Here is a 21488-nt window from a genome sequence, read left to right on the forward strand (position 1 = left end):
CTTTATCTCTTTGAGCTGTGGTCCTCTTCTATTAGTGTCTGTGTGAGCTCTGCTGCGTTTCCTCCTCACTTCTCTCAAAGGAGAAACATCGTGATGGCAAGATTAAAAAGAGACGATTATAAATTTTGACAGAAGTGGACTAAACCGGGCGCCCGGGTAGCTCAGTTGGTAGAGCAACTGCCCATATATAGAGGTTTACTCCTTGACGCACTGGGCGCAGGTTCGACTCCGACCGGCCCTTTGCTGTGTGTTGTTCCCCCTCTCTCTCCCCTTTCATGTCTTCAGCTGTCCTGTCAAAATAAATGCCTAAAATGCTCCCAAAATAGAAGTGGACTAAACCAAATTATCTGGAACTAGAGATAAATACCTAAATACTTTAAGAGGGACTGATAAACAAAGACATGAATAGAATGAGAAAATGTAAAATGAGGCATGAAGTGTGCATTGACTTTTTTGCTCATGTTTTCTCACAGCAGCCGCAGCTCCAGGCTGTGTTTCTGATTCATGACCGTGCTAGATGAATCAGACAGTAGAAGCCACAGTTGAACCTAAGCCATGTCAGACAAATACCACTGCACATGTGATCTCCCGTTGTGATACATTACCTCCTGTGGAACCCCTAATGTTGAGCACTGAATTGATATAAACGCGACACGTCATGATACCGCAACCAAAACTGATATCCTGCAGCTTTCCCTGCACCTTAACAACACGCTGACTGACAGAAATCAGTGTAACTTCTAGATCTGTCTGCTTAGAGAGCCACGTATTAGATAAGTGCCTGTCAGACTTAAAATATTACTCTAATTTAGTCTTAATGTAGGGCCTGAAATGTTGACATTTTAATTCTGTCCTGTCACTTCAGCTCATCTGTATTTATATGTCCTCCACTTGAACAGGTAAATAAATACCTAACTATCCTGGTATCCAGAGTTTGGAAAATGCACAGAACACACATCACAGTTTGCATCAAGGTTGTTTAAACAAAATACCGTAGTATAGCCTTGAAAATCCCTGACAGCCTGTGGATTTTAAGTAAATAGCATATGTCCTTGAACAGATGGCCTTTAATGTACTGCATTTCTTATATTAGAATATACAATCAAAATGAGTCTAGATGCTCCACCGCTTTGAACCTAGCAGCAGTTTTTAAATCAATGTAGGATTGCACATACAACATATTTTCTTTTTTTTAAATATTTTTATTTTTAACATCTTTTAATATGAACAGACATGGGAAGAGCAACCGTACAGAAATGGTTTTCTGTCACTACAAAGTCTGACCTTATGGGCTTGACATACTCAGACCACTTTGACCAAGTTTTGTAAAACATGTCTCTTTGAGACCTGAGAGTAAATGAAAGTTTTTCCATAATGTAGATTTCTTGGATTATGTTGATCCACTCTTCGATGGTCGGAAGGTCCATTTCCTGGTTATGTTTTTTTTACTCGCTGCCAGTAATGCCCAAAGCAACCTTTTGTCCTTATTTCTCCAGTTATTAACATCCACGTTGCCCAAATACACATTTTCAAAATTGCAAGGTATTTTACTACCAAATGTATATGTATGTATACTAATATGTTCACATATTTGTGACCAATAAGGGCTTAACATAGGGCAGTCCCAGAAAATGTGGAAATGATTGGCTCCTGAGAACCCACAGAGCCTCCAGCATGAGTCACCACTACCCTGGTGTCTCTTTTGAATAGGTGTGATAAAAAACCTGATGATATTCTTCCAACAAAACTCTTGGCAGGTGTATGAGCCAGTAGTACTCCATTGTACTCTATATATATTCACCCAACAATTTCATACAACATATTTTCATTATCGGTTAATGGGTTTCTTTGACATTATCTACAAACATCTATAAAAATGTAAAAAATAAATGACAAAAGTGAAATGATCTGTTTTGTCAAACCAACAGCTTGAATTCCCCAAATATTCCATTTACTACAATATATGATAAAGAAAAGCAGACCTTTTCAAATTCGAGAAAAATGGCTTAAACAATGACTTAGTTGTCAAAATAGTTGTCTGTAGGTATAATGTCTTGTCAAAATCATGAGAAAAAAGGGAGCCTCATGGATGTCTTACTTAGAACAAACTATAGTGAACCACATGATCAGTAATCATAACTTAATTGTCTCCATGGTCGAATTTAAACATGTTTTGATTAGACTTTTGGCATCTTATCATCTACATTAGAGCTCGTTTTGGGCTCTCGTTTTTGCTGTCTATTTATTATTTCTTTTCTCTTTCTGTTCCCTTTCTTCTTTGCATTTATAACAATGTGCCCTTTAAATGGAGTTAACCATATCAATGTCAACAAAAGTGACTTTCTCTGCATGCTGTGTCTTGTTGTTAATACTAACACTGCTCAGTTGAACTGTGGTGGCACCAAAAATGCGTTTCTTTTTAAATTTACCATACAGGAGCAACAAGCCACCGTTGTGTTCTAATAGAAGTTGCATGTGGGTTACGCCACTCAGGATCTGATTTGTACAACTTATCAGTGCCCTGGAAATCATAATAAAAACTTGAGCTCTGTGTCACATGCTGTATGACTAGACAAAAAGTCAGAACTAGGACGCCGTCCGATGGGACATGAACCGGTTTCTCTGTTAACTCGCCTCCTGTGTCCACCGCCAGCAACAACGGCGTGAGCGCGAGATGAGGAGGCAGCAGGAGCGCGAGCAGCGCCGACGTGAACAAGAGGAGAAGAGGCGCGTCGAGGAGATGGAGCGACGCCGCAAAGAGGAGGAAGAGCGCAGGAGGGCCGAGGAGGAGAAGAGGAGGGCCGACCGAGAACAGGTAGGAGCCAGAATCCCACAGAAGAAGAAACCAGTGAGCGTGCTGTTCAGACCTTTGTCAAAGTAGTTGAACACATGGACATGTGGCTAAATTAAAAGTTGATATCTTATTTATACCATATGTTCATTTAAATGAATGTGAATCAAAAGTAAAGAGATGGATTTAGTGGGATTTGTAATGTTTTTGTGACCACATAGTTATTAGATCTACAACCATTTCAATATTTTTTGTCATTTGGTCATAGCTAGTTTTTGTTTTTTATTGCGGCACTAATTTAATTACTTGCTTTGGGTTAAAAAAAATAACTAAAAAATAAAAACACAAAAATTTGGGACCAATTCTTTTGCAATTACGTGTGGAAAAATATTTAGCTTTAAAAGAAATTTAATATCAAAATTTGCTTAGCAACCTCTTTGATTTCAGGAGGAAACAATGTCCTTCCCACCATAGTTACCAAGATGGATTTTTGAGATTTAGATTTAGTAGATGTTTTATGTGATAATATTATATTGATATTTGATATTCGTTGCCGAATGGACCTAACGGGGACTGTGTTTGACTGACAGGAGTACATCCGCCGTCAGTTGGAGGAGGAGCAGAGGCACCTGGAGATCCTGCAGCAGCAGCTGCTCCATGAACAGGCCATGCTGCTGGTGAGTGTTTGGCTGCCATGTCTAAACCCGGGACATCGCATTTACACTTGAGGTCATTTCCCCCCCGCATAATAGACAATGGGGTGTTGGCCCCTATTCTCCCTACTACCCTTATTTCTTCTAATAGTTTCTTCTTTTTCTTTCTCCTTGCCCCCCTAAATCTACAATACTTCCTTAATGTTATTTCCATCGGTTTCTGTGTCCCAAGTGGTTATTTTTTTTAATGTTTCCACAACTCCCAGGTTGTTGAACTTCATAATGCAGCTACTTATTATTCCTCCGTTACACAAACTTTCCTGATTGAGTTTTCCTTTCCGATCTGAACTGAATCAAGTTTTTGGGACTAACTTCTGACTTTTGTAGATCCATGGGGAGCCGTTAACGGTAGAGTTCCAGACGTAATAAGTATTCTCAGGTTTTTGCGGGTGAAGTCGGGATGTTTACAGAGCCCTTAGTGATGGCGATGTCGTCACCAGGAAACTAGTCATCCAACTGGAAGAGAGGGCTTCCCCTGTTTTTACTCCAGATGTTCCAGGTCTTGCGCAGGTTATTTTCAGGGGTTTGTATGACTTGTTGTTTTTCCATTTTTAAAGGATTCTGCTCCTCTGGGAGGTTACAGAGGATACTCAAATAATGAAAGGATATGATCACTCATATCCCCACTTCCAGGCCGCACACCATCACTTTATCATTGGCTGCACTCCCTGGTTCTTACAAAGTCACCATTGTGAAAAAGTTATTGATTTAAAGTTATCAAACACTTGCTTTGGCCAGATTTACGAGAATATATCTTATACATCTCATTTAACAACCTCTTGATAGTTTAGCTGTGGCTTCTGGCAATGTGCACAAGTATTAAAACTCATATAAATCATTACTGTTTTAATAGTTTAATGGTTTAGCTTTGACCAAAGTTAACCGCTCCAACAGATGTGCAGTTGGACACTTTGGACGTCTGGCCCACAAGCTTGCTGTTGCCTGAGTTTGTTTAGTTTAGTTTGTTTAAGGGTGTGAGCCTAATGCTTGACATTTAAAAGCAAGACCCTCCCCAAAAGTATTAATATTTAGTTGGGACCTTTCCCTTGACTTAGAAAAGGACTACAACACCCTCTCCTCTAATTTCTGAATCCTGATTTAAGCTCAATCTGTTAATGAAACAGTAATTTAACTTGAGTGACTGTTGGCTTGTGAAGAAATGGCTCTTTAGCGAGATAATGTTCAATCACTACTTACTACACAAAGATCCACATCAGCTGTTTCTCAAAGCTGACCTATTGGTCCTACTAGCTACTAGAAGATAAAGCCCTGATGTGGAGACATGCTGTCCTCTGCATCTCCACATCTGTATGCTCTGTAGCACACACAAAAGGCATGGTTTTGACTTAACTGTTTGGATGTAACCATCCAATCTTTTTTACAGTAAAACTCGCAAGAAACGGATAAAATAAACAAATCTGAGACGTGACTAAATTAAAGACCCCCCACACTACCCTCACTTCAGCAAAAAGAAAGAAAATACACAACCCTTTCCCTTCTCTGGTGCCATTCTCCCTCCCACTAATCATTTTTATTCAGTTACTTTAGCAGTTTAGGCCTGGCATCTCATGACGAGGCTTACAGTTTTGTGCTGACCACATCAGAGGTTTGGAAAATGAGCTGTAATGTGAAACAGTGTTGCTCCTGATACTTTTCAGAAAGAAGAACATGTTTACTTGCAGCATTTCAGATGGGTTCTAAATGGGGATCCCAGAAGGAATTAAAGTTGCTGAGTTTTCATCTAAATAGGACCCTATTTGTGGAAACAATACAACTTTCCCAACGTCTTTCTGTCAAAGGTTTTGGTTTACTTGCCCCTTCCTGTACTCAGGAGTATAAATGGCGGGAGCTTGAGGAGCAGCGCCAAGCCCAGAAGCTCCAGAGACAGCTGCAGCAGGAGCAGGCCTACCTGCTGTCCCTCCAACAAAACCAGAACCTGGATAGTAACAAAACAGCCCAGCAACAGAGCGCCAAACCCCCACAGAGCGTTGAACAGGACAGGATAAAGCCCCCGCAGAGCCCTGAGCCGGATACGACAGAACAACAGAGTACGGACTCTGAAAAGACAAGTCAAAATCACAGTCTGGAGAAAACTACAGAACCCAAGCTACCTGTTGCTGACCTGCAAGGCCCCGCCCCTGACTCTGAGCCAATCAGAGAGGTGAACCCGTCACACTGACTGCTGTGGAATGCTAACTTTGCTTGTGTTGTACTCACTCCCACTGCTTCGGGTGTGCAATGTGTACATGGTGATGGCTAGTTGCTGGTGTGGGATGTGTGGACGCTTTGTAGACGAACTAAATGACTAGAATGTATTCTCTTTCTAAACTTGTAATAATTTAACAGGTCCATGATGCAAATATACTCCAGCAAAACTGGACCAGCAGCAAAAGGCCTCCTTGATAGATGTTTCTACTGCAATGAAGTCGATGTAGACCCAAATTAAAACCACAAAATAATATATAAAGACTTTTCATAAGCAAAATATCAGGTAACCCACTCACGTGCTCATTTAAGCTCATATACGTAGCTCTAATGCACTGTATGAACTTTTGATAACTCAATATGGGATGTTTTCAGATTTGATTACGTTGGGCAGAACTTGGGTCAAAAGATGGACAAGGAAAATTACAGTCTATGCATTCAAACTTGTGCTGCATGTGTGCTTAATTCGATTTCTGGGCAGCACATTCAGTTAATTGTAATCACTTGGCTGTCACAGCTGAGCTCAACTCTGAATGTGACCCTCATTTCTCAACTGGTTGATCGCTTTTCATTTTCTTTATTGATTTAACAATTTTATGCAATTAGTAGATAGAAATACCAAACCATTTCTGGGTTATTTCACTAATTAAAGTCTGGGACTCTAAACCCTAACCCTCAAATTCAAACTCTTTAATTGTTGAGGTCTGAGAATTGTTTTTGGCCTCCCATTTTACTTTTTTGCCTGTCTGAATTAGCCTGACAAGCCAGACCCACATCCAGATGTTGGGTCTGGGAACTCACCATTGACAGGGCTCAATCCGAGGGGCGGAGTAAACGGTTGTCTTTCAAATTCCCTCTGCACGCAATAGGATAGCGCTACAACCAGGCAGAGCAACGAAGAAGGTAGCGGAGCTAGTTGATAGATTAAACTTTTGCCGTATCCAGTCGTCAAAACTCCGAACACATCTTCCTTTTTTAAGAATGACTTCAGTGCCGTTCTTTGTTCTTTTCTCAAAGAAAAGCTTAACTCCAAGTCTTCCAGAGAAGACCGCCGTTCCCAGCAGCAGCAGCCATAAGCCCGCCCATCGACTCTATACACGATGTGATTGGCCTGACCAGAGTTTGGTTTTTCCAGCTCGCAAGCCAACGGAGAGTGCCTAGACCCCCCTGGCTGCAAATTACATTTGCTGCCGCTAGGGTGCTTCTAGATTTCTAGGCTAGGTCTGAACCACTTTGGAGGAAGAGTTTGCTTAGACCAGACCAGCTCCTCCTCCCCAGCGAGGGCGCTGCTGCTCTTCTAATGATCCTCGCTGATGTCTTTGCCACCATATTATTTAAGTTACTGTAATAATGAGACCCCTTAGTGTGTCTCTCTCTCTTTGGCATTCTGCTGTTGCCATTTACCACCTGTTGGGGGAAGAAAAGGAAAGAGACACTAATCAGATCCAAAATACAGTTTTTTTTGAGCAGGGATAGGTGGGGTGTTCAGATGATGCAAAACACAAACTTGGGCGACCGTGACCGTGAACACCAAGTGTTTGTGTGGTTCACTTGGCTGTTTCAGTAGAAGTCAGCAGGTTAAAACACATTGAAATGATAGTCCTGGTTTGTTACAATTTGTAATAGTTTAGCTGCGGGATCATGGACAATATTTCTCGAAATCATTCTGATTTAGAGATTCCATGTTTACATGGACGCTAAATGAAGTAATCCAATAAGATGTGCGTTTACATGCGCCACAGCATTTAATCAGAATATAACTTTTTTTGACTTGTGGAAGTGGTACTGTCCGCTGTGAAGCTTCTAATCTGGTGAAAATCTAACAAAAGAAGAAGACTCCCCACACACACACACACACACACACACACACACACACACTTAGTGGAGATGGTTGTTTTGGTGATGGTGTATTTTTTGACTTTGTTCATCTTTTCAAACGCAAACGACTCCAATCGAACTTTTCGACCATCATCGTTCAACAATCCTTAAAGGGAAACTCAACAGGATCTGTGTTGCTGCAGTGCGGGCAAACGTCCGCATAATGAACTGAGCCGGTTGAAAATTGGCATTTTAGAATAAAAAAAACCCCACTCTTTTACAAACAAAAAAACCCTCAGTTTTTACTGTGAATAAGTGTCCTGGACCTCGGTGCGTGTCCTAACCTTTGTTTTCCACGTGGATGTTTTTCGCTCCACATGCATGACACTCTTTGCTGGTCGTAGTGCCGTTGTCTTACTAGCAGGGGATGTGTGGAAAATTGTGGCAACATTAACACTGCTGCCCTTGAGGAAGTGCTTTGTTATTCCTGCTGGCGTGCCTGTATTAGCAGATGACTTTCTGATGTGCTTGTACCACCGCTAGTAAAAAAAAAAGTCCGCTCTACAGCGGGAAACTAACAAACCGTAGTGCCTAATGGCTTCTGTCCACTTACTCTCCCCTTAATGTCCTCGTACACATTGACCTGTACTCTCAAACCACTGCTAATGCTGCTGTCCTTCATTTGTGTGCATCTGTCCCTTTAAGGCTGATGAGCGATACCGGAAGAACATCCAGGGTTCTCCTCAGGCAGCTCAGACCAAACCGCAGCAGCCTCCGGTGCCACCGCGCTCCGAGTCTTCCTACCCCAATGGGAACTCGGCATCTGAGGCGCCCGCCATGCACCCGCCCGCCATGCACCCGCCTGCCATGCATCGGCCTGTGGAACCACAGGTAACCATTGATGTCTTCAAACCCTTTCCCCGTCCTCTCGAATTATTCCGTCTTCTTTACTTTAAACAGCTGTTGTACACAGGCAGCATTTTCAGTTGTCGTCAAGTGGGTCGTTAGCCACTAGTTACAGTCCACTGGTGCCTTTTCTCCTACAGGATTTAGCCGTGTTGTAGCTTAACGATCAGATCAAGTCACTAAAGCTGGCTGTAAAGTAAAACCAAACAAAACAAAAAATACGTACGCTCCCTTCAACTCCAGATGTTTGTTTAATTATGTCCACAACAGAGAGAACAAGTTGTGAGACTCAGTGGGAGACGTGACTCAAAAGCTCCTCAAACCTAAAGTAAACATACATGGAGTCATATAACAGGCTTGTATGTCATATGATTCCCAGCAGCCTTCCTGTTTTCTTAACTGTCCTCTCCACAAGATTTAAACTTAGCAGGAACTGCAGTTTTCTTGACGGAGACGATGACAGTAAAGCTCTCTTACTCTTACTCTGGATGTTGCCTGTGTATTTGCATTTAATACCTTTTTCTCAATCTCTCGTTAAGGTTCTCCCTTTCAGGTGATTTCAAAATCCTCGAGTCTATGTTCTTGTGCTCTGGTGTGAAAGGCTTATTGGTATTTTTTTAATATGTGAGATGTGTTCACTAGTTGTGCTGCTTTTCTGTGATTTGCTCCTTCCTGGATTGTGTCTTTAGCTCAACTCTTTCAGGATGTTTCCTCTGGATAATGGATCCAACTATCCGCTGTTGTTGAACTTCTCTAGACTCTTTTCAGCTTCAGGGTTGTCATCAATTCTATTTTCAATTTTATTGTGCAACTTGTGAAACTGCATTAAATCTTCAAGTTAACGACAGAATGCTCATTTTCACACAGAAGAGCTCTTTATGAAAACACAAAGCCAGTGGTTGTTTGTGAAGGTTTTATTATTTTTCATCTAAAAGACATCTCCCTTTTTACTCAACTTTTTGTGGAATGAAAATGAAATGATCACAACCCTGATTATATACTCTTCTCCCATGATTAACTCTTTGATTGACAGGTTGTCCTCCCACTCGCTAAAGCAAACAAAAGCACTTTCACCAAATGTCTAATTATTTCAGAGTCACTTTTTCCGTGTGTGTGTGTGTGTGTGTGTGTGTGTGTGTGTGTGTGTGTGTGTGTGTGTGTGTGTGTGTGTGTGTGTGTGTGGTAACATAGAACGTTTGTTCGGTGGTATGTTAGTGGGGGTTGTATGTCTCTGCTGCACATACTGTACCTCCTCATTGTGTGCTGGTGATTAAAAGCACCCAGATTTGCAGCAGGATGACTCAGACCGTATTAGTCATCTTCCCAGAGATGGATTCAACCCACTAAGCACGAATAATCACAGTTCATTGAAGTCAATCTGTTTTGAATATGTCGCACAGATTAAATTATACAAAAACGATGCTGTAACTTCGTAAAACTGGGGTGATGATGTAATTCACTGGTGCGTTATTAAGCATTTGGCATAATGTTAAAAGTGGATTAATCAAGTTTCTGCTGCGAGGCGTCAGGCTCAGTTGTGGCGTTGTGTTTTAACATTGTTGCACGTGCATACTTCACTGCGTACTGAATCAAACTTGGATGGATTCATTTTGAGGTGTTCTGATTAGAGCTAATTTAATAAAAATAAATAAAAAAATAAAAAACTGCAGTGTGAACTACATTACTTGAACTTCCAAACGACAAGAAACTGCAGTCATGGAGTATTCTCTGTTACGTTGAAACAACTACAGCTACTTGTTTAAGGTACATCATGGAAGGCATATTATGAAAGAAACCAAGACGGGATGTGGACCGCAGTGTCAAAGTCATAAGCTTTCTTGCCTCAGCCATGAATGCTGTAAACCTGTGCGTGGTTCTGCCTACATGTATGTTTGCATGCCAGCCTGTGTTCATGCCTTACAGTATAATACAGTTCATCTTCATGCTTGGCATTAGTGGTGAGGCTGAAAATGGGTGAGACTCAAGTTGACTAACCCTAAACATTGACACTGTAACGTCTAGTGTTAATGTCAATACATCTGCAATGCATACATATACCGAGGAGCCTCTCTTTAAAATTTTTAATACAAAATAAATATCCCACCTGAGTAAAAGATTATAGATTTGTACAGACTCTGGAAAACGTCTTAAATCACTTCTGGATTCAAGGCCTTTAACTGTCTTGGAAGTTACACATAGTGTTTCATGTAGAGTTTTTGGTGAAATTAAAAGAATGTCAATAGTTTCTGATTGATATTGAAAAGAGGCTCCTTGTTATTAGGGATTTGTATTCTATATTCTTATCACTGCCATAATCCAATCAATTATTCTAAACATGCAACAAGTTGAATACAAAAATGACATACAGTATAACCAAATCAAATAATTAACGATAATCATGATTTAGGAAAGTTTAAAATGAGTCAACAGTAAGCGTCTGACCAATATTTGTCTCAGGATCCACTTCGTCTTTCCATTCACTGCCTGTGCTTTTTGTTTTTGTTTTATTTTTTTCTCTGTGTTACTCTCAGAAATCAAAATTATGACATTATACCTTTTGTTGCTCAGGCTGCCAAATAAGTAATTAAAATATGATTAGAATAGCTCTTACAGTGGAGTTCACTTTGCCCTTTTACTTCTCTCCTGGCCTCTTTTCTGTCCCCCTTCAAAAGGTGCAGCCTCAGTGACAAAATGTATAACGTACATGTGCTTTGATTTTGAGAATGTTGCTTCTGTCCTCTGATGGCACTCTAAAAATGTGGGTTCTTTATCTTTAGGGGCTCTGCTACTAATTGGAGCCATACCTTTTGGCTATGCTACACTGTGCTACTGAGGCCAAAAGGTTCTCACCGGTTTTCCTCAGGTTAAAGGTTAGGTTTTTCTCAGGTTAATTCAGCTGCTCTAGTGTTGAGCTGATACACAGCTCAACATCTAAAGCCAGTGGTTCTTAACCTTTAATCCTGTATTCAGCGCTGGTTTTATATTCTAGTCTTTAAGTTGGTTTGGTGACTCTGTGTCTAGAATATTAACCAGAAGAGGACTAAGATGCATTAAAAAAAAAATTCTACGAAAATCGCTTCTACCCCCTTTCAGACATGGACCTCGTTCCATAAACGTGATGGCAATTTTATATGTCGGCCTCATGTCTGAGTCACATTTACATAAGTCATGATGGCAACCTTACTGACCTGTACCATTTCCTTCACCATCACCATGGAGCAAGATTGAATTGAATGCTGTCAGATTAACGTAGAGGCTGCAGCAGCATGAATTTACATACACGAGATTTAATGTACATCTTGTTCCTTCTTCTTAAGAGATATTTAATAAATCTATCACTTAACTATAATCTCTACATTTTCATCCATGCCAACTGCAGGGCTAATATTTATGAATATCCAGCCAAACGCTTGAGATACAGCATGTCAGCAAATAGGAATTAGGCCCAACGTAATGTCTTGTCATTCAATGCTCAGTTGGACGATATAAAAAAGGCAGGATAATTCACTCTCTAAAAAAGATTTATTTGTGTATTCACTAGTGAGAGTGGGGCAAGCAGTGATCAATTATTAAGACTTAAATGTCAAAGTAAGTTTTAAAATCCATTACTGATGCAGCCTGTGAGAAGACCGGAAACACTCATTCTTCCTTAATATCATTACTTCCCATCTCACTGCTGGAACGGCTCTCTTTTGCAAACTAGCCGCCAATTATCGCACAAGCATTGTGGCTGTTTCTGTTACAGTGCAGTCGTGTTTGAAAAAAACCATAAAAAAGAGCTATTTTTGAATGACAAAAAGCCTTCACATTAACAGATAGATGAAGCTAGTGATGCTACATATTCCATGTCTGAAAAGGGATAATGTCAAAGCTGCATGTCAGTGTTCCTAAAGCTTTTTGGAACAGTTTATGCTCCCGTATGGCTCCAATCTTACAAACCCCTAAAGATACCGAGAAGCCCCTGTCCTTGTTAGAGTGCACTGCATGCAGACTGACCCGTCCTCCCCCAATGTGTTTTTGTTGTCTGTAAGGTCCGTTCCCATCTGGCTGCTTTAAAGAGCAGTGGCAGCGTGGCAGCGTCAAACTCCTCCGCTACCACCCTGCCTGCTGTGTCGCGGTCGCACTCCTTCACCGAGCCGCTTGCCGCTAGCTTTGAAAATCTTCACCTTCACAACAGCCAGGAACACCCTCACTCTCCATCTTCATCACCATCCTCCTCATCATCAACGCCTGCACGCACTGACCCACAACCCCACTCCCAGCATAGGCCCTCACCCCGTGAACCAGCCCCTTCAGAGGAGGTCCCGCCCAGGGTAAGGACAGGAAGAAAGATCCCTGGTGTAGTCTGGCAGCAGTAGAGCTCAAAGTGTCGTTATCCTGAACTTATTACTTTAACTTCCCACCATCTGCCTGATTCTTTATGCTATCAATAATTCATGTATTGGATTTTCTCTTCTTGTGGTACAGAATTATAGATGATTTAATTGAATCTACAGTGAATTAACATAACCGTTTTTGAAATACTGTAAGCAGGTTTCCGGAGAAAATCACATTTGGTGTTAAACTATTCCCCCACAGAGATACAGAGTATCCAAATAAAGAGGAAGTTAGCGTCACTCTGTGTGGGGTGAATCAGAGTTGACATGAAGAAAGGGTACCTCGCTGTTAATATGAACCACAACAATCAGTCTGTGTCCTCTTTATAACCCAGTCCTTGGTACTTTGACATTGTTAAACACTAGCACAAGTTAAGACAATTTCTCTCATGTTCCTTTTCCTTCCCTCACTAGATTAACTTAGTCTTTAACTTTACGGCCACTAAAGGACATAGAAATAACTGCAGAAGGAGAGAAAAATAATCAAAGGAGGAGAGAGTTCTGCATTTAGATAAGTTTTTCTCACCTGAATGTATAATGTGTTAGACGCTATAGCTAAATATAGGGAAGACAGGAAAGCTATGGGGTAAAACCCACAAATGTGGGTAGTCAGAATCCAAAAGACTAAGACGGACCTAAATTCAGTCCACAGAGCCAAAGTTAATTGCCCACCAGAAAAAGAAACCCTGAGTTATAAACAGAATTGCTGCCAAGCTTGAACCACAACCCTATCAAGACGTTCTGTAACTGTAGAACATAGTTTTTAATACAACATAAACGTCTCCACAAGCATCAGGTAAACAAGGGTCACAACAAGAGTCATTTCAATCTAAAAAATACAGGAGAAGCATGTTACCAAGGGAGGATTGACATTTCATTAACATCAGACCATATGGTTTCCATTTTGCCCCTAACTTAAAGGTCCCATGACATGGTGCTCTTTGGATGCTTTTATATAGACCTTAGTGGTCCCCTAATACTGAATCTGAAGTCTCCTTCCCGAAATTCAGCCTTGGTGCAGAATTACAGCCACTAGAGCCAGTCCCACAATGAGCTTTCCTTAGTATGTGCCATTTCTGTGTCTGTAACTATTGAGGAGGAGAGAGGGGGTGTGGCCTTGACCAACTGCCACTTTGCTCGTTTGAAAGCCATGATGTCTCTCTCTCTCTCAGGGGTGAGCCAAATTCTCTGGGTCGGTAAAGCAGAGAAAGGGGAGGTAACCTTGCTCCTTATGACCTCATAAGGAGAAGATTCCAGATCGGCCCATCTGAGCTTTCATTTTCTCAAAGGCAGAGCAGGATACCCAGGGCTCAGTTTACACCTATCACCTTTTCTAGCCACTGGGGGACCATAGGCAGGCTAGGGGAACGCATATTAATGTTAAAAAACCTCATAAAGTGAAATTTTCATGCCGTGGGACCTTTAAACTTCTACACAAAGCAAAATAATGTTGGCTGCTGTGACTGGAAGTTCTGTTCTGCTCTGCTGTGTTGTGTTGTTTGGATGCTCCCAAATGTTCTGCATTGGCTTTACTGAATTTACATGTGACTCTGAAAGGGGAAAAGGTATGACTATAGGTGTGACCTGTGACTACTGGTGTGATAGCTTTGTTTTACAATGGTGCTCTGGGGTGTGGAAAGCGGTTTAGTTGGTGGAGGACATGTGTTTTGAGTGGAATTAAGTAGATTCACTCTACAAGCAAGTGTTCAGGTTTTGATAAGACAGTGTCCTTCTACATTTAGTTAAAAACGCAGCCAAATTAGACATCCACAGCTCACTAGAAGCAGTGATTAAATTAATTTACATAGTTCAATTGTGTTTTTGATTGGGATAATTTCATCGCTGACTTTTGAGTTTGAAAATGAATGTTTCTCTGTTTTAATATGGATTCTTTGCTAAATAAGTTAAAAGCGTTAGCCACTTCTTGAATGATCTTGAGCAGGATAGTGTCAACTAGGGTTGTTGTGATGCTACAGCAAAGCCGTAGTTTATAGGCTGAAGTTATGATAGGTTGCAGTATGTTTTGTGTATTTTATGTATTCGCTGCACTTTCAAGCACATTCCTGCACACAGAGTGTTTATGTGTGAGCTGGTCACTGTCTTTATCACAAAAGGTTCCTGTAAGGACTACATCAAGGTCCCCAGTGTTGTCAAGGCGAGACTCGCCTCATCACCATGGCAACGCCTCACACGGCAGCCATGCTGTGCACCGCCCCTCTGCCAGGTAAACTGACATACCCCTCTGATTTGTATGATTCTGTGTTTCTTTGGAAATTAGAATGGAGTTTGTATGGTGTAAATGCCTGATGTATGTACGATTATAAAGGATATCAGTGGAATTATAAAAAAAAAAAAAACACTATATAAAATGTGTAAATAACTATTTGATGAAAATATAAATGGTTTGGCATATGCGTTGTTAAGAGATACAAAACAAATCAGTATATTTGCAATATCTTATTAAATATGTACATTCATTGGTAGTTATTACATCTACTGTTCAAACAATACAATCTGTAACATAAAACTTACATACGAAAAAAGAAAGTTTATTGGAGTATAACTGGGCCATGAATATTGCCTTACGGGACTCCGCTGGTTGCATCTTTAGACAAGAATAAGTGCCGCTACTATATGTTTACAGAGAACGTTTTATTGGCGCTGAATCAGTCCAGGGCTCTGACACAATGAAACCTTCAGGAACTACAGCAAAATTTTAATTTGTCAAAGAAAGTTATTTGCAGGCAGCCTTCAGGAGAAAGGTCTGAGTGCTGTGAAGCAGTATGAAACCAGGCTGCTTTTTTCAACTGTCATTAAAAATATATGAAAAAGAATAACTTTCTCAACGACTCTTCAAAACAAACGCTTGCCTTGTTTGGAGATAGATTTAACTCACACACAGGAATGACTTCACTGTCTGTTTGTGCTGCTATAGTCCTTGTTTATGGAGTTGTGTGGGAGGGTTTATGTACTAGTGCTAGCTAACCTTGTGATACAGTTTTCGATTTGCAAACCACAAAACATCTCATGAGATTCTCTATGTCATCTCTCACCCTGTGGTGCTGTATGTAATTTTATCTCAAGAACATATACTCTGTTCTTACTGTACCATTACTTATTTAGCATTTTTGTTTTCTTCATCATGGACTTTAAATATAATCTATTGCTTAAGTTACGTTTTTTTTTGTTAAACAAAAAATTTGGTTATTCTGCTATGTTATTATTCATTTATTTCCTGATTTACAGCTCTTTTGTACTGGCTCCCAATTTTTGCGTCACTTAAAGATAATTTAGGGACATTCTGAACCACGAGCCAGGGAAATGAATATCAGCCCAAAATATTCACTATTAACATCATGAAAATATCCGTTTCTGTCAGAATAAAGAACCTATCCACTTTTAAAAACTCTGATTACATAGTACAGTCAGTGGTGCAACAGCGCTTCTGCAACTCTACCGAGTTAAAAGTCGGTATCTCTACAATGGCTTCATCTCTGACTTTCTTGACTCCGGTGTTTGTTGGCCTTACAGTGCGGCGGAGCCTCGGCTGCTGTGGGAGCGAGTGGAGAAACTGGTTCCCAGACCAACCAGTAACAGTGGCAGCGGAGGCTCCAGTTCCTCCAGCAGCTCCAGTAACTCAAGCTCTCAGCCCGGTTCTCACTGCGGCTCTGGAGAAAGATTCAGGGCCCGCTGTGAGTCCACACACACTTCAAATCTCCACTAAGAAACATACAGGAGGTGGACAATATAACTGAAATGGCACCATAAAAATTCCACTTTAGTTAGGGGGCTACACAAACACTCGGGTGAAAACATGCATACACATTTGGATTTTTTCATCACTTTTTAGAATAAACTGAACTTTTCACCTCCACCTCCTTCAGCCTCCTCCAAATCAGAGGGTTCGCCCCTCCAACGGCCAGAGAATGCTGTGAAAAAACCAGAGGAGAGGAAGGACTTGGTCAGGCCAAACAGACCAGCGGTGAGAGTTGACTCCAAGCCGACTAGCCAGTACTGTAGCTCGCTAGCTGGGATAGATCTAGAACTCTGTTTGTGTGTATAGTCATGATTACATGATGGTATGACGCTTTGGGTTTGTTTGAAAGCTGGAGTTTGCGTGACGATTTAGCGTGGCCTGATGGGAGATTTTTCTCCTTGTGTGAATGATAATAAACTGGCTCATTTGGACTGTGTCATGTAACCTGAACATCATCCTATAGCGTGAAGTGATAAGACTTTGTGAAATGGTTGTTTCATCTTTGGATTGCGCTCCCTGGCTGAAGGGTTTTCTGCACTTATCGCTTGCTTTCTCTCCACTGGTCTTTCTGCCTAAGCGGTGGCCATCTTAACTCATGCCTCCTCTAACCTAAGTATACTGTTATACTTTTTCATCTTTGCAGCTCTAATAATTGTCTCATTATTCAAATTAATTCACTAACCTTACCTACAGTAGCTTGAAGAGCATCAGCTGTACGATGTTTCGTTCCTCGCTTCATCTCTTGGCTTTGCTGCTCTCACGTTGGCTTCTCATTGGCTGGCGTACCTCAATAACCACTCTTCCTCTCCTGCAGCTTTCTGTTTCCGGCTTTAGTTCTTTCAAAGGAAGATTAACGGAAATCTTATGACATCCTAGCTAACACCTCGTATATGTAAAATGCCCAGATGAATGGAATAAATTCCAACAGAGGGAGAAAAATAGACAACCATGAGAGAGAATTACTTTCGACGCAAGTTTTTACCTTTCACCTCCTTTAGGACCTGACGGCTCTGGCCAAGGAGCTACGTGCAGTGGATGACGTTCGCCCCCCAAATAAGGTGACAGATTATTCATCCTCCAGTGGTGAAGATTCAGACACCACTGATGAAGATGACGATGAAGAGGTAGACCAGGAGGCAGGCGAAGAGTCAACCTCTGGCCCGGAGGACTCCAAAGCTGTGTATGTACACAAGTTTAACTTCTGGTCTCATACACAGTAATAGTATAGTATGTCCAAAAAGTGTTTTAAAAAAAAAAAGTAATAATATAGTATGTAGAAAAAAGTAATCTATCTATAAATTACAGGAACGTCTGTCTATGTGTCTGTTATTCATATATCTCTCGAACCGTTAGTCTGATGGAATAAGTGCCGAGCCAAGTTTGACGTTGTTTGGATCAGAAATGCTAAAGATATTGTTAAATATACAGTACAGCCCAAAAGTTTGGACACACCTTCTCATTCAATGCGTTTCCTTTTTATTTTTATGACTATTTACATTGTAGATTCTCACTGAAGGCATCAAAACTATGAATGAACACATATGGAATTATGTACTTAACAAAAAAGTGTGAAATAACTGAAAACATGTCTTATATTTTAGATTCTTCAAATTAGCCACCCTTTGCTTTTTTATTAATAAGGGAAAAAATTCCACTAATTAACCCTGACAAAGCACACCTGTGAAGTGAAAACCATTTCAGGTGACTACCTCATGAAGCTCATTGAGAGAACACCAAGGGTTTGCAGCGCTATCAAAAAAAGCAAAGGGTGGCTACTTTGAAGAATCTAAAATATAAGACATGTTTTCAGTTATTTCACACTTTTTTGTTAAGTACATAATTCCATATGTGTTCATTCATAGTTTTGATGCCTTCAGTGAGAATCTACAATGTAAATAGTCATGAAAATAAAGAAACACATTGAATGAGAAAGTGTTTCCAAACTTTTGGCCTGTACTGTATATCGCTAAAAGAAGCACACGTTGGCTTTTGCCACTCTAGCCGCTGGCCACTCCCCCTCTCACACTGCACACTGAGTGAGCACAGTGCAGGACCAGAGACAGAGAGGGTCGAAGAAAGCAGCAGAGCTTTGGCAGCTAAAATGTGCAAAGTAGCACTACTTTGGACTCTCTTTGACTTTGAATAAACAAATGACAATTCCCGAATTTAAGGACGTTTCAGAATCCCACACGGGCATTTGCCAACACTATATAGTATTAAGTTGCTGTGAGCTGTAGCCTACATTCAGCACTTCTAAACAGAGGCAGAACATAATGGAATCTCTGAGATTATTCCTTAACAGCGCTGTGCAATGCGAGAAAATCTCAGAGCTGAACTGGGCAGACACAGCAGTTTTTATCAGACTCGCCCTGGGTAGGGTTAATTAAGTCTACTGCTAACTTCAACGTCCACGTCAAGCCACTAAACCTGTATGGAAATTAATGCCTCTGCTGGTTTACAATCATACGACACGAGACAACACCGTCTCTCTCTGCGCGCACACACACAAACAGTCCGTTTCTGGTGGTTGATGGATGCATGATTAGCTCTCATAACGCCATTAAAAAGTCTAAGTGTAGTATGTCGAGAAAAGTCATAGTATTGCATGTCGAAAAAATCGTCAGCCAGCCTGGACTCTGTATCAAACCTGGGTCAGAGTCTGCAGAGACTACTTGCTGGTTGCCTTTTGGCAGCCATGCTAACCACTGAGCCAGGGTGCCACCAGAGAATTTACGTCGAAAACAGTAATAGCATAGTATGTTGAAAAAAGACATTTAAAAAGTCATGTTATGCGTGGCCGGTTAGCTCCGTTGGTAGAGCGGGCGCACAGAAGTTCTTCGACGCAGAAGTTCTAGGGTTCGAGTCCGACCTGTGACGGTTTTCCTGCATTTCTTCCCCCCTCTCTCCCCTTTCATATCTCAGCTTTCCTATCGAATAAAGGCAGAAATGCCCCCCACCCCCCCAAAAAGAATGATGGTATGTAGAAAAAATCATAGAATAATTTGTTGAAAAACTTAAACAGTGATAACACAAAGGGGTGTGGCCTTGACCAACTGCCACTTTGCTAGTTTGAAAGCCTAATGTCTCTCTCTCTCATGGGTGGGCCAAATTCTCTGGGCGGGCAAAGCAGAGAAAGGGGAGGTAACCTTGCTCCTTATGACCTCATAAGGAGAAGATTCCAGATCGGCCCATCTGAGCTTTCATTTTCTCAAAGGCAGAGCAGGATACCCAGGGCTCGGTTTACACCTATCGCCATTTCTAGCCACTGACCATAGGCAGGCTGGGGGAACGCATATTAATGCGTGAAATTTTCATGCCATGGGACCTTTAATATTTTAAAAACTATAAATGGTGGAGAAAAGTTGAATACAATCAAGAGATCAACATTTTGATATTTATATGGTTTTTGTATCTGAAAGTATGCAGAAGTAGTAGGTGACCGAAAATCGTACGGAAGAATCTGAAAACATTACTGTGAATGCTGCTGAATCAGCATTCGCACAATTATTTTCCAAATTGCAGCCAGCTGAAACTGAATTTTTGTGTTGAATAGCTCTCCTTCTCTCCTGCAGTTCTTCTAGGCTGAGTAATGGTGAAACAGAGTCAGTGAAAACCATGATCGTTCATGATGAAGGCGAGAGCGATGCAGGCTCAACGCCTTGCAAAGACAGCACGCTGATCGTCAGACAGGTACTGGCTGAAATGAAGAAAAAAAAAAAAAGACCAACACACCAATCATCTACCACATATTTTAAGTTGTTCTGTTGTGTACTTTTTCATTTATACCCCAAGTGTTTTTCCATTTTGTTTGTATGTTGTGTTGATCATGTTCTGTTTTTGTATACTTTTTGGCCAGTAGTGTGTACCTCAGTGCTACAAAGGGTAGAAGCGTAGATTGGGTATAAAACCTCAAATAGTTGAATTATGCCTACATAAAGACCAGTAGCTAATTCAATAATGGGGATTTATTACATTGATAAACATTTATTCAGGTTTTGTTACATTTTTCATCCATTTAGACTTTGAAAAGTTATAGCATCACTTAGATTTAGTACTAATAAACACCACAAAATGACCATATTTTTTTTAAAAAAAAATTTAAAAAAAAAAAAATTTTTTTTTTTCCATTTTAAAAAGACCCTTTTTTTTTTGCTTTTTGGTTAGCTAACACCTTCCCTTCCCCTGAACTCATCAGGAACACATCTAGACCCACAGTCGTCTACCCCTCTTTCTACTTCCAGAGTGCAGGTGACAACAGAAAGCGTCCGAGCCCCGGCCCGGGCCAAGCTCAAACCCCCGGGCTGCTTACAGGCTTTGCCCCAAGTCCTGGCTCGGTATCGGGCCCGGGCCTTGGCCACCACACCCCCAGCCCCCATCATCATCATCACCACCACCACCATCACCCACCACAGCACTCGGACAGGAATGGCTTTGCTGGACGCATCCACCACCTCCCAGACCTGATCCAGCAGAGCCACCATTCCTCCCCCTCCTCCTCTGCATCCAACTCCCCTTCCTCTTCCAGCCTTGCCAGCCCCTCCACCATGTCCCCTCAGAGTCCCCTGGACAAGCTCAGCATCCTCATAGAGGTATGTCCCCCAGCCCCAACATGGACACCCGCTTGCCATTTCTTGTGTAATCTTGAATAGGAGGAGCAAAGAGAGGTCATCATGGCCTGCCATAATTGGGAACACAGTAGAGCAGTGGTCTTAAACGTTTTTTAAACCAAAGGACCCCTTAGCTTAAAGAGAGACGGATCAGGGACCCCCTACTACTAATATTGTATAAAATTAAGTTGCATATTAAACTGGGTGAAGGGTGGCCTAAAGCCTTTATACATACCTTTTTAGTGCATAGAATACTAAGCTATTAAAAAAATTATTGTGGCATGATTTTATAAAAAAGATGTTATGTTACACATA

At 41.2% G+C, this 21488-nt stretch overlaps 1 protein-coding gene and 1 long non-coding RNA gene across 12 annotated transcripts in view; one reads left to right on the forward strand and one right to left on the reverse strand.

The window, feature by feature from the left end:
* LOC120569244 (mitogen-activated protein kinase kinase kinase kinase 4-like) overlaps positions 1-21488 on the forward strand; it is a 113814-nt gene that overhangs the window by 76938 nt on the left and 15388 nt on the right. For 3 of the 11 annotated variants that reach the window (XM_039817043.1, XM_039817044.1, XM_039817045.1), the window contains exons 13-23: positions 2654-2815; positions 3382-3468; positions 5336-5665; positions 8233-8418; positions 12465-12746; positions 14924-15033; positions 16341-16501; positions 16694-16791; positions 17565-17746; positions 20139-20256; positions 20808-21155. In XM_039817043.1, coding sequence (XP_039672977.1) covers positions 2654-2815; positions 3382-3468; positions 5336-5665; positions 8233-8418; positions 12465-12746; positions 14924-15033; positions 16341-16501; positions 16694-16791; positions 17565-17746; positions 20139-20256; positions 20808-21155 — 2064 coding nt within the window. The remainder of the gene's footprint in view (positions 1-2653; positions 2816-3381; positions 3469-5335; positions 5666-8232; positions 8419-12464; positions 12747-14923; positions 15034-16340; positions 16502-16693; positions 16792-17564; positions 17747-20138; positions 20257-20807; positions 21156-21488) is intronic. The other 8 variants (XM_039817048.1, XM_039817049.1, XM_039817053.1 and 5 more) reach the window with 6 other exon arrangements.
* Positions 16360-17688, reverse strand: LOC120569246. The gene is made up of 4 exons (XR_005640850.1): positions 17549-17688; positions 17254-17402; positions 16679-16738; positions 16360-16477 (listed from the first exon to the last, which is right to left on the reverse strand). It is a non-coding gene; the product is annotated as an uncharacterized LOC120569246 (long non-coding RNA).

The sequence above is a fragment of the Perca fluviatilis genome, chromosome 12 (assembly GCF_010015445.1).
Source record: "Perca fluviatilis chromosome 12, GENO_Pfluv_1.0, whole genome shotgun sequence".
NCBI classification, from domain to species: domain Eukaryota; kingdom Metazoa; phylum Chordata; class Actinopteri; order Perciformes; family Percidae; genus Perca; species Perca fluviatilis.